This window comes from Drosophila innubila, chromosome X, assembly GCF_004354385.1.
Source record: "Drosophila innubila isolate TH190305 chromosome X, UK_Dinn_1.0, whole genome shotgun sequence".
Lineage (NCBI taxonomy): Eukaryota > Metazoa > Arthropoda > Insecta > Diptera > Drosophilidae > Drosophila > Drosophila innubila.
This window is the reverse complement of record NC_047626.1, coordinates 4,801,651-4,815,358: the sequence shown is the minus strand read 5'-3', so window position 1 is coordinate 4,815,358 and position 13,708 is coordinate 4,801,651. Positions and strand designations below refer to the sequence as shown.

Sequence of the window (13,708 nt, the reverse complement as noted above, 5' to 3'; positions counted from 1 at the left end):
CCTTCCTTGTTTCTGCTTTCTACCTACTCTGCCTCTTTCCCACTTGTCTGTCTCTCTGTTCTCTCTGTTCTCCCATACTCGTGCAATTTCGTGTCACTCTGCATTTTCTTTCATTCTCCCATCTCTATTTTTGCATGCAATGACATTTGCCTGTGCGCAACACTCTGGAATGGAATTGGAATTGGAATGGCATGGAATGGAACAAAGTGCCGCGACAGCATCTAAAACGTTTATAACTCGTCCCGTTGTTGTTGTTGTCGCTTTATGGCTTATGGGCCCGGCCAACATGTGTGTAGACATGGCCATAAAAAGGCCATGAAAATTCTTTATGATGTACGAATTCATTTTTTGTTGGCTTCTGTTTTTTATTTGCTTTAGTTTAACCCTTTACACTTAATGCTCTCTAACCCTTTCCCACTTGAATCGCTTTCAGTAGGAGCATAAAAAACGCATCTATTGCTGCCCGGCTGACATTCCGGGAATACAAATGAACATATCTAACGTGATCTATCTTTGACATATGCTATAAAAAAATTGTAGTTTATTGATGCGCTGCAGTTTTTCAAGCGCAACAATTGGCCAAAACAGACACCAAAGCGACTGCCTGTGTGTGTGTGTGTGTGTGTGTGTGTGTGTGTGTGTGTGTATTTGTGAGTGTGTTGACTCCCTTGTTGGTTAGGCCACAAAAGGTTCAGCTCTGTGCTTTGTGGCTGCCACAAAGCTGACAAAGCGAATTTTTAGGCAAGCTTCAGTTTTGTATACCCTGTAATCCTTCAGTGAACTGTAATAAGGTAAACGACACTTATACTAAAAGTGCCTATTAAAGCAAGGCTGCAAACCTCCAAAATGTTGTTTAAGGTTCGGTTCGGCGGTTCGAACCATAGAGCAAGACATCGGTTCGGTTTGCGAATTGGTTTATATACGCCCTGAACCCAAGGTTTGGGCTCGAGCCTTGATTCAATTTCGTACAAAAAAATTTTTATATGGTTATCTATTTTTCTCTACATTTTGAACTTATTAAATTTTTTTAAATAAGAAATCAAATTTTTGTTGATAATTAAAATTTATTTGAAGATTTATATATAACTTATTTTAATCCGAGGTCTCATTTAATTACGTTATATTAGAAAACCTTAAATTTATGTAATTAATTTTTTTACGAACCGAACCTTTTATTTTAGAAAGCGTTACGGCTTAGGTTCGGGTTCGCAGAGTAAATAATTTCAAGGGTTCGGTTCATGATCCGGTTCAGGCTGCTTAAAAACCCAAACCGAACCGGTTCTACGAGGTTCGCTTCAGAACCGGTTTGCAGCCTTGATTAAAAGTGTTTAATCTGTTTTCAGATTCTACAATCTCTCATCTCATCTATAAAATGTTTGGAACCTGTTAAAGCTGAGATGTATAGTATCTAAAAAAATATATATCTCTAAAAAAAATTCTAACTTGAATCAAAAACTCTTGAAACTTGCTAAAATTATTAAATTCAAATCATCTTAGTAAAAATAATATCTTTGAAGCTAGTGCTACAGGGTATATTTTAATAAGAGTATAATTATATAATACTAAAAGTACATTTCAAAACTTTTGATAAAAGTTTTTTTATTGCTTTACTCATGACAGGGTATATGCTAGTCTAGTTATTACAAAAAATGAGAAGAAAATTTTTACTGAATTAGTCTTAAATCTTTTGTCGCAGAGCAAAAAAAACAGAGGATATATGCTAGTCGAGTACTCTTAAAAATATATAAGAACGTTAATTTTCAAACATTTAGTGAAAGTTTAATTAAATTTAATCATACTTCGTAATCGTATTATAAAATGTTCTTAAATCATCTAATCAAGTCTTATTTATAAACTTTAATTAAAGGATACTTTCGAGTCGACTACTCTAAATATTAACGTATTGTTGAGCTGCAAAAGTCTATTAACTATTAACATTAACTAGATAATGCAATTAAGTACAGGATATGTAGCTAGTCGAGCCAACTGACTAAGTGTTATTTCTCTTTGGGTCCTCATTCGAATTGAGATAAAATATGCAAAATCAAAGTTTTTTGCCAGTTCGGGTCACAGTTACACATATACACACACATACAACCGTATAACCATACATATGTATGTGTATAGGGTATATAACTAGGTGTGAGTTCCCTTAGGTGGTTACCCATTGAAATTTGCTGTCCAAGTTTTGTAGCAAACCAAAAAGCAAAGTTAAATTCAAATGGAAAATCAGAAGATGACAATTTTCCAGAGGAAAAGTGGGTAAGAAAGTAGAGGGAAGGAGAAAGGTTTGCCCTGATAACTGGGGCAGCTGTAACTGTAATTTGCCAATTCCCAAGCAGTTCTAAATCAATTACTAATACTGAAAAAATCTTAAACAAATTTATTTTAGTCTAAAAAATCTACCAAACTTACAGATTTTATATTTAGACTAATCTTAAATATTTTGAATATTTTATTTCAGATAGTTTTCATAGAAATAGTCATTCAGAATTTTAAATTTAAGATCAATTCATACAGCATTTTTTCTAAGTGTAGTTTCAAAGTGCAGCCCAGAAAATGTCCCCAAATTCCTTTGTACATATTTGAGAATTAGCTCATGCTGCGACCTTGATACTGATAAGTGGCCCTGATAACAAAGTTTACAAAGCAAAAGTCAACGGTAAGCAAAAGTTAATAATGCACACACACACAAACACACACATTCTCAGTGTTTTATTGGGCAAAAAACTTGGGAAACCCAAAATTGCGACCACAGATAGAGCCAAAATATACTCCAGGCATGTTTGTAATATACTCATATATATATACATATATAGAGCATCTTTAGTGTATGTGTGTGTGTGTGTGTATTTGTGTGTCAGGGTTAAGGACAAATCACGCATCAATAGCAATCAATCAATTTGCACGCAGAGAAAAACAAACAAAAAAGAATGAAAAGCGATGGAAAAAAAGCCAGTGGCTAAAGTTAACAGCATCTAATGTGATTTTGACACACTTGCTAACAGATAACACGTACACACACACACACACACACACTCACCCAGCATACCAATACACTGTGCAAAAAACAACAGCAGCTTAACGTAAATTTGATTGAGGACTCAGTGGGAATGTTGTCACTTGAGTTTAACACAACGAGCTTTAACTAAGTGGAAAAAGAAGCAGTGATATATTGTGTTAAACACGACTGACAGATACCCTGTATGGTAGTGAATTAGGAGTGAATTGTACCAATTACTTTTTATTTCAAATTTGTATGCAATTGCTTTGAAATTATCGTTAGTTAGTTACCCGAAAAAAATACGAGACAAATTAAAGAAGCTATAAAAATACAAATTTAATGAATTTTTGTTTAATGTAGAATAGTAAACTTGACATACAGATGAACTCAACCTTAACAAAATATTAAATTTTGATATTCTCAACAAATTTTTATTTCATATTTCTAACTTGGCGTATAATGTTAAAAATTATGATTTTTACAAGTTCTTAAGTTATTTAAGCTATCTAATCTTAATGAAGTGTAGTAAATACGGCTTTCTGATGGCCTTCAACAACATCTAGGTAGAGTCTACTATAAGACATATACAGGACATCAGTTTAAAAATAACTGAGCTCGATTTCCCGTCAGTTTATTCTATGTGTGTTTTTTAGTGGAAAAGGAATGATACGCTGTTGGCAATATGTGAAATTATATAAAAAAATGTATAAATTCAAAATTTTTAAAAATCTAAAATTTTTGTAATTTAATCCTTTTGAAAATTGCATAATATTTACACAAAATACTCAAGTAAGTGTATAGCAAATTTTATAATTATACTTAAACAAATGTGATTTATATTGCTAAATTAATGAACTACTTATAAAATTTTTTATAAGGGACCGTAAATAAGTGTTATATTAGCAAATTTTCACTAAATAAATCAATAGGATGGAATTATTTTATTATTTATTATTATCTTGATCGTAATTAGCGATCTAAGCTAAAAACTTTAATTTCTGATAAAAAATGATAAAAATCATTTTTAAATCTTATTTTTGATTTTTATTAAAAAAGTAAAAAATAAAAATTAAATAACAATTTTTATTTAAAAGTTGAACAATAACACTTATTCTTGATATTTTCAATGAAAATTTAAAATAAGTGTTATTCTTGATTTTTATTTTAAACTTATTTCCGATAAAAAATGATAAAAATCATTTTTGAATCTTATTTTTGATTTTTATTAAAAAAGCAAAAAATAATAATTAAATAACAATTTTTATTTAAAAGTTGAAAAATAACACTTATGCTTGATTTTTTTCAATAAAAATTTAAAATAAGTGTTATTTTTGATTTTAATCTTAAATGTCACAAATAAGAATTATTCAATAACTTTTAAGTAAAAATCAAACAAAAAAAGTTCTGTTGAATGTCTTTTAAATTTAGTCTGTTAATGTTGTGTTTATTTTAGTTTTTTTTATTATTTAGTTTGCTTTTTTTTTATGCCCAGTCGTGTTTTTTTTGTGTGTATAAAACTGCCTGGTTTTATTTCGAAATATTTTTGTGTATTTTTCATAATTGAATTTGATTAAACACAAAACGTTTCGGTTTCGGTTTGTTTGTTGTTGTTTTTCTGCTTTTGGGTTCTGCAATCAACTGCCGCTTTTTCTCCAACTTCCCTTTGTTCCTATCTCCCTTTCTCCCTCTGTTTGGGCAGCTCTCTTGTTTACACGCATCGAATTCCAGGGGCTTCCCTTTTAGCTTTTGTTTAGCCGTCTTTTCTCCCACTCTCACACTGTTACTGCCATCCCTTTCAGCTTATAAAAATGGAGTCTGATGTGAAATGAAAAGGAAACGAGGCGAGCAAAGAACACGGCTTTAAGATGGGTCATAAATTCATCAGGGCGCTAAATGGCTTTCAACGCAGAAAGAGAGAGAGGGAGGAAGTTAGAATGTGTGTGTGTGTGTGTGAGATAGAGATAGATAGTGATATATACTATACAGCTGCATATATCAAACCGCAACATGAGGCATAATCCTGTGAAGGATTTCAATGCCCTTTTACGCCTCACGCGATGCACGAATTAAAACCGAAATCCCAGCGACGTTTTTCCATAAAACTCAAGTGCTTTTCAGCTTTTCAAGTGCTATAAACCTAACAGCCTAATAGCAACACACACACACACACACACATACATAGACATCGACACACACAAATTGTATATTGTACATTTGTATGGGTTGACTGGTTAATCTGTGGCTTTATCCTCAGCTGCGGTTATCATTGGGCACAGCCCTAATCTTGGCCAGAAATTCACGCACGCGACATTCCAGTGGGATTTGCCATTTTAAATCCCAGCGAACCCAAAAATTGTGCCACACTCAAGTGTTGCATTTAGTAATTAGAGCAGCTTAACCGTGAACCAAATATAGACAGCTAAGTAGCATCTAACCAAATTTAAATCCAAAACCAAAATCTACATTTCAAGTTTGCTTGTTAAAAACCATTTTACATTTGGCATTGCCTGATTAGATGCTTCTACCTACTTTTATCGCTCCCTCACTCTCTCTCTCTCTCTCTCATTTTTCCTTCACTAATTTCTCATTTTTTGGCCTGTTTAAATGTCGCACCATCTACTCCTTTTTTAGCTGGCTTTTTTGTGTGTTTTTTTCAGCTGCCCGCGGCAACCATTAGAGTGCCTGAATTATGCATGGAACCTCGCCTAATAGATAGAGCAACCACATCGTTTGACCTCCCCCAACAACCCCTAAGGCAACCCCTTAAGCCAACCCCAAGTTAACAGTCACTTTAAAGTTCATGTAGAGCATGTATTATGTACAAGTCAAGTGAACTCTACAATTTGCCATATTCCCAACTTAAATATATATATTTATAGACATTGAGTTATCATCATTTATGCGTTGTTCAATCAACCTTAACTATTCCAAACACAAATATTTATTATACTAGTACATAAGTTGTAATATATCCTATTCATTTAATTTTTAGTTTTCCGTTTTTCTTGCCACATACCACTTTGTATTTTATTGATTGGTGGGCGTTACTTTCTTTGAACTTGAAATTTAAAGTAAATGATAAATACAGGGGATTTTCCAGCACACGCCTACCAAATTTGATTTTTCTGCTTCTTATAGTCTCTGAGTTCGTATAGGCTAGCAGAGATATATACATTATAACTTTTGTGTTTATTATGCGATTGTTATAAAATTTTAATATTTGATAAAGCATGTGCTAAGATAGTTGTGTACTAAATTTTAAAAACATAGCTTAAACTTTATGCTTTTAAATCGCTTTTTAGTTTTTATCTTAATTCCTTTGCTTGAACTTTTCTATAACTTAAGATAAATTGCCTTTAATGAGCTTTAGACAGTTGCTTAAACTAACCAGCCTGAAATCTCTTCAAACTAGTTTCCAATTTCGTCACTAGCGCGAACTGCCGTCCGCAGTGAAATTTCATTTTATTATATTCAATATTTTTTAAGGATTTAAATGGTAACATAGCTAAATTGACACCAGCTTCTTTGATATTTTAAATCTGGCTATCTCTCTATATAATAAAATTTTGACTTTAAAATTTTCAGCATTAAATTGAAATTAAATTTTCTTTAATTTAAAATTATTTTTCCTTTATTTAATTTCAGTTTGAAGGCGCAGCTGTTATTTAATTTATAATCATATTTTGTATTTATGGCATTTGCATTATGTAAAACAGCCATAAATATCAAAGGACTCCAAAAATTTCTTTCCCCTCAGCTGCCGGTGTCTCCCCTTTGACCCGACCTTTTATTTCAATTTCATGTGTCGCATTTTTTGCATAAATTCCATAGAAAATAGCTCGATTTACTATTTATTACTGGGCACAGACCTTTTACCCCGTTACACGCGCTTGCCACGCCCCCTTGACCACATCTCCCACCCTTCCCCATTTCCCGCTGCTCTCAGTCCTTGACTTTGTTGACCAACAATGAAAGGCTCGTGCAGTGTTTTTTATTTTTTTTTGTTGTTATTATCGCTCAATTCGAGACCCGAGAAGTTAATAATTCTATATCATTTTAATGTGTGCGTGAGAAAGAAAAAAAAAGAGAGAGAGAGAGGGAGAGATACTGTCCCAAATGGACACACACACACACATGCAGGCAAACTTTTTTTGTCACTCACACATAAACAATTTGCTGTCCTGGACAAAAAGTTTGCACCGCCTGGCACATAAAATTGTTAAATTGTGCGTTTTTGCCACTGAAAATAATTCTATGATATTATTAGCAATGCCGGACAATACCCCCACCCCCACCCCAACCGCGACCCCTTTTCAATTCACTTTTTCCCTTTAGTAAAAAGTTTTTTGCCGAGCTGTGAAAAAAAGTTTTGCAATAATCAAGTCGTGTCCTTACATTGAGTGAACAGGAACCTCGTGAGTTCCTTCACGTCACAGGTGCAAATGTGCTGCAATTTGCCCATAGAAAATGCTCATAATTGCATCTAGGGGCGGCTAACAAGGGGGTGGTTACACCCCATCGGTGGTACAGAGGGTGCGGTGTGACCAAGTGGCATTGCAAGTCGGCTTGCCGTCAGCCAAGGGCTTTGCCTACGTTCTGATGTCTCCCAAAGTGCAATGCATATAGACACGATTAAATTGAGCTACACTGAGAGAAATTAACTAGTAATTTTAAAAGTTTAAGTAGAATTTTGTATAAAAAAATAAGTATTGTATAGATATTTAAGTTCTTATTTTATCTAAAAAATTATTTCAGCTAATAATTTGGAACATTTCAAACTTATTGTTCCGAAATGTTAAATTGTATGTTAAATAACAGTTATTGTCGTACATACAGAATACAAAAAATTAGAAATGTCTCATTCAATTCTGTTTTCAGAATCTTATTCAAAGAATATACAATAAATTGTCAAGTACTTCAGATACAATACTTCTTCTGTATTTAACTGATGATCTCTGGATTTATAAGCTCTAGAGTTCTGAAATTTGGTATGCAAGTTACTACACATTTTTGGCAGGTCGAACTGTTTCTAAGATTTAAATATATCTGCAAATACTCTCGAAAATCGCTTTGAACTAGCTATAATTTTTTGTACTTAACAATTTTTTACATATAAATGAACATTTGTATTTGCACTCAAATCTACAAGCATATCAATAACAACACTTAAGTTGGAGCATATCAGCAAGTCTTTTCGTGCAGTGTAGGCACATGCCTGACTGAAATTGCATTGTGACCCATGACCCCATGCTGCAACCTCGAACGCGACTTTCCACCTTTGCTTAGGTCACACAGGTGCCATGTGGGTTTCACTTAGTGGGCATGGGGAAGGGGGAAGGGGGTTGGTGTTGGTTTGATTGATGCATTGACTAACTGGCTGATTGAACAATTGAGGAGCGCACAATTATGGCTAACACTGGCACTGCGCGTCATTGCGGCAGCAGTTCAAAAATGCAAACTGCTTGGCAATGTCAGGGCTAAATGCGGTTCTGCCACAACCCAAAATAGGAGGTACACTGATAAAAAAAAATGTTCGAAAATCAAAATTTTGATCTCAGAACTACGATTTTTGGTCTAAAAAATGCGTCGAGAATATAAAATTCTTAAATTAAGAGCACACATCTTGATTTTAAGAAAATTTTAAATAAGACCAAGCTCTTATTTTAAGAATAAATGTTCTTAAAATTAAAATCAAAAAATAAAATAAATAAAAATTATTTTTTATATTTATAATTTTTTTTTTAAATAAATAAATAAAAATTATTTTTTATTTTTAAATTTTAATTTATTTATATATTATTCTGTTTTAGTAATTTTATAAATGTTATTTTAATTTGTTACGAGTGGGATACGAACCTATTTATACTTTCCCAACAATTTAAGATTTTTATTCTTATATTAAGAATTTAAGATTTTTTAGATTAATAATCTTAGTTTTAGTAATTTGGTCTTAAAATAATCTTATTTTAAGAACGAAATATCTAAGATGAATGTTCTTGATTTTAGAAGTTGGTCTTTTTTTTCAGTGTAGGTAGGGGAAGAGGGAGGTGTGTATAGATCAGGGGACAGGAGACAGACAGGTGAGGGTGTTGTTATTGTTGTTGTTGAATACCAAACTAGATTGTCAATTGTTGAGTTGCCTAACCAAAGGCGGGCGTCTGTCGGTATTGGGCCATCGATAATGTTGACGAGGCCAAGAAGTTGCCCGGACATGGCCCAAATGATACTTAACATGGCTAACAGCTAATGAAATAAAATCAATATTACAAGCTTTAAACTATGAACAATCAAAGGAATTGTCATGACGCTCGTGCATTATTGTACAATAATTTATGGCGTGTGTTTAAATTGTAGCCAATATTTAAAGCCACATTTCATATTTCCATATTTCCATATTTGTGGCTTTTACACAATTCTCTGGCTCCTTCTATTTGGCCAATTTTGGCATTTGATGGCATAATTAATTATTGCAGATTTATGCAGATTTTATAAAGTTTTGATTTAATGTTACACATACGCCCTGTGGCATGCCAGAAATTTATACAATTTTTAATACCCAGTAAATGGCGGGAAAGCGGGTATACTAAACCTGTGAAAGTGCAACAGGCCATACAAATTATTTTATACCTTATTCAAATTTTTATTCTGATTTATTTGATCTGTCAACTTGTCCATCAGATCTCAGAGACTATAACAGCTTTTATCACGAAATTTGGTATGTAAGTTCTTTTAGGTCAAAGGAAGATAATTTTATAATTTTTCCTCGACTTTAGCATAATTTTCTAAAATTATATAATAGTTGTTTTGTATAAGATATGACTGTGATTTCTGGTACGTACACATTTTAGCTTACTCTTAATATATTCCAGAAATTTCGTAACGATTTCGTAATAAAATTTGCAAGTTACTTAAGGTAGTGTCATAGACAACAACTTTTCAAAGGTATCAACAATTCAAGTACTGCATTTTACACTATTCATACTGGCAATATGCTGATGGCATTGATAATGCCCATTGATTTTTCTTTTTGGTCAGAATGCGGTGCAACTCAATTGCCCATACTTATTCCCAAAGCTGCCTTTTCCATCCCTGGTTTCTGGCTTTGTGCTGCAATCAAATCGAAATTATTATTATAGTTGTTATTGTTGTTAACTTGGCAATTACCTTGAACTTTCGGCGCCAATTGTTAATTTCTTGCAATTGATTATTGTAAAAACATTTTCCAACTTTTTATGAGCTTTATGGTCGCGTTAATCATAATGAAAACATTTGATTACGATAATAGTGGAGTAATCATTGTCAATCTAATTTAATCAATATTTTCCTTTGAAAGATCATAACAAGAAATTGTTTATAAACAGCTAATCACAATTAAGAGCTGAAATATGCAGTCAGTGAAACGTTTACGAATTGAGCAGAAGAGAAAGAGAAAAGGAGAAAGTAAGAGAATGAGTACATTGGTTTCAAAAAGAATTAAGAATGATAACGTAGATTAATTATAACAAAAACAGAAAAGGACAGATATAAGCAAAAAGAGGTGGTTACAGTTAGGATATGAGAGGTAGTAAATGAGGAAAAGAGCCACCAAACAAGAAACTGATAGAGATAAGAAGAAAACACTGGGTAAGGAAAAAAAAAGTAGAGAAAAGGACAGACAGATTAAACTATGATATAGAGCTTAATATAGGTAGAAAATGAATGTAAGAGCAGGACAACTAGTGTCTAAGCTGCGCAAGAAAAAGGGTCTGAAGTGAAAGAGATAAAAATAATTTAGTAGAGACAGGTAGAGTAATAAAAGACTAGATGAAACAAGAGAGACGATAGGTAAGCAAAAAGGAGTATAAAAGAGAGACATTTGCATGAGAGGAGAAAAATATAGTTAAGAAAAATATATGTAGCTTACTAAAGATATATAGTACATATAGAAAATTTAATACCTATACCTATTAAATTAAAGCAAGAAATATTAAAATAAACTTGAATATTAAATGCGAAATAAGAGTTTTGTGCTTAAAAATACGAAAACCGAAACAAACTAATCAGAATGATAAAAAAATTGTAGATATAGTTTGTTTTTATGGGGTATTCTGAAAAGGAAATAGATTTATTTCTAAATTGTATTATATATTACCAATAAAATTCGAATATAACTCTGATTTTGCTGTTTTTGGAATAACTTAAAGCTATAGTTTTATTTTCAGCTTAAAAACCAAAATCCAATGCAGGTCTTTTTAAAAAAAAAAACCCGATTGAACGACCTTTGAACCGTTACAGAGAATCAGTAGCTGCCACTGATTGTTGTTGTCGTTGTTGTTGTTGTTCATTTGTTTGCTTTAACTAATTGACAAAGTAAACAAAGTGCCAAAAGTATAAAGAGAGGGAGAAATGTACAGAAGAGTGAAGAAATATTTCATTCATTTTAAAATGGAAAAAGGCCAATGAAAATTACACTGGTTGTTATTTTTCAATATTTGCACATTTTATTTGTCGTCATAAATTAATAAAATCGTCATTTTAAAATTTGATTTTAAATTTTAAAAAAATATGTATGTAAATATATGTTAAAAAAAAAATTGATTTTTTGCTTAAAATAATAAAGGAAATAATTGTTGTTGCTTGGCAATTGATGAACAACTGTTGTTGTTGTTGTTGGAATATGTACAAAGTGTGGCGACTGATTGATTGATTGATTGATAGATGGACTGACTGACACACCTGTTGCCAGTAGCCGCCAGTTGTGGCACAAACTGCAAAAACGGCTTCAAGCCAAGCGAAGCACGTGAGTTTCCACAAAACTGTTGAGTCGCCCCTCGCTGCTTAAAGATCTGTGCTTATTGTGTTTTGAATTTGTAAATGTGGCAGACTTTTTGTCGCCTCTGTATCGACTTTATAACGCTTGGCCGCACTTTCCATTTCCTCCAGATCACTGAAAGCCGGAAAATCCGTGGGACAAAAGTGTCCGGCTATGGCCTCCGGTATATGGCTGACATTGTGCAACATGTGTGCCGGTGTGCTCTGCAAATAGTTGCGCCATTTATGATAAGATTTCGAATTTAAATCAGCTCTGAGATCACGACGCTGAGAAATTGGTGACGATGTTTTTGGCATCAGGCGTTGCGCGTGTTGCATCATAAACATTTCCCATTCCAAATTGCCCACAGCCGTTGCAAGTGTGTGTGTTTCATCTGCCAGCTCCATGTCCTGAGTGCGATAGAGTTGTTGCTGCTTGGAGCTGTTTGTGGAGGCGGCACTGCTGCATGTGTGATAACCACACGATTCTCCATTAATCGCCAATTCCAGTTGTGAGTCCATTATGTTCGGTTGCTCGGCAAAATCATCGCATATGGGACGCGTTTGATTGCGACTCCAAATGCTGCGATTCTTTTGTGGCGTGCTGCAAGCGCTGCCCAAACCGCTGCTGTTGTTGTTGTTAGTGTTGCTGTTGTTGCTGCCACCGCTGCTGTTGCTGCCACTGCGACTTCTTTTGGCGGCATAAATGCTGCTCTCCAAATTGCCGGGCGCATCCAACTTCAAGTTACTCGAACAACAACCCATTTTTTTTTCAATATTTTTTAAAACTTTTTCTCTCTCTCACTCTCTCTCAATTGCTCTCTCTCTTTCGCTGTGCGTCTGCTCACGTTGCTGCTGCAGTTCAAACTGTTTTGCCTGCCGCTTCCAACACTCTCTCTTATATAGGCCAAGTGTCGCTGGCTTTTGGGCCAAAAACTGCTGCTGCTCAGGTAGCCGTGTTAATATTCGCGAATTTCTAGGAATTAATGGCCAGCAGCCATGTATTTACCTGCTGGCTAATCCGCAGCGCATTTATGGCTTATGGCCGCGTTGCTATTTTGGCCCGAATGCAGTTAGCCCGTTTCGCGTGCACGTGTGCTCGTTTTCGGCCTGGCTTAAAGCATATTTCTCTCCTACTCTCTCACTTTCACTCTCCCTCTCTCTACCTGGGCTGCGCTTCCCTCTCTGACCTTGATTACAGTTTTCGGTTTCGAATATTGCATTCTGGATTTTTTTGAATTTTCTTAAATTTTTGCCAAATACTCTGATATTTCCAAAAATTAGCACAAATGTTGCTTGGGCTGAAAAACCTAACCCTTTTTTAGTTTTTAGCAGCGGCTTTTACAATAAAATAAATATTGTAAAATAAGCATTATTTAACATAGGCATAAAAATAAATTTAAAAATATATTTAAATTTCAGTTTTAATTGAAATTTTCATAATTGAAATAATAAATAATTAAATAATTGAATTTAAATTTGTACTCAAAAGACACAGCATAACTCTTTTCAATAATTATTAAGAAAAAAAATAAAAAAAATTTGTTTTCGATTTTTGAAATATAAATATTTAAAATTTCAGATTTTTAAATTATTTAAAAATGATTTATTAATTATTTAAAAAATTAAAAGATGTAAAAAAAAATTATTTTTCGATTTTGGAAATAAAAATATTTTAAATTTAAGATTTTTAAACTATTTAAAAATGATTTATTAATTATTTAAAAAATTAAAAGATGTTGTTAACATTATATTTAAATTTAAAAAAATTATTAAGAAATTATTACTCATTTTATATTATGGTTAAAAATTTACATTAAATTTGTATCTAAAGAGCTATTCAAATTTTTATAACAAGATTTAAGATTTTTAAATTATTTAACAATGATTTATTAATTATTTAAAAATGATTTA

At 32.9% G+C, this 13,708-nt stretch overlaps 2 protein-coding genes across 2 annotated transcripts in view; one reads left to right on the top strand and one right to left on the bottom strand.

The window, feature by feature from the left end:
• Positions 1-13,708, top strand: part of LOC117793432 — a 73,791-nt gene that overhangs the window by 38,461 nt on the left and 21,622 nt on the right. The window lies entirely within an intron of this gene.
• LOC117784109 lies at positions 11,822-12,382 on the bottom strand (the record flags this gene model as incomplete). The annotated part of the gene is made up of 1 exon (XM_034621741.1): positions 11,822-12,382. A coding segment is annotated over one exon (561 nt), but the record flags the coding sequence as incomplete, so codon positions are not given.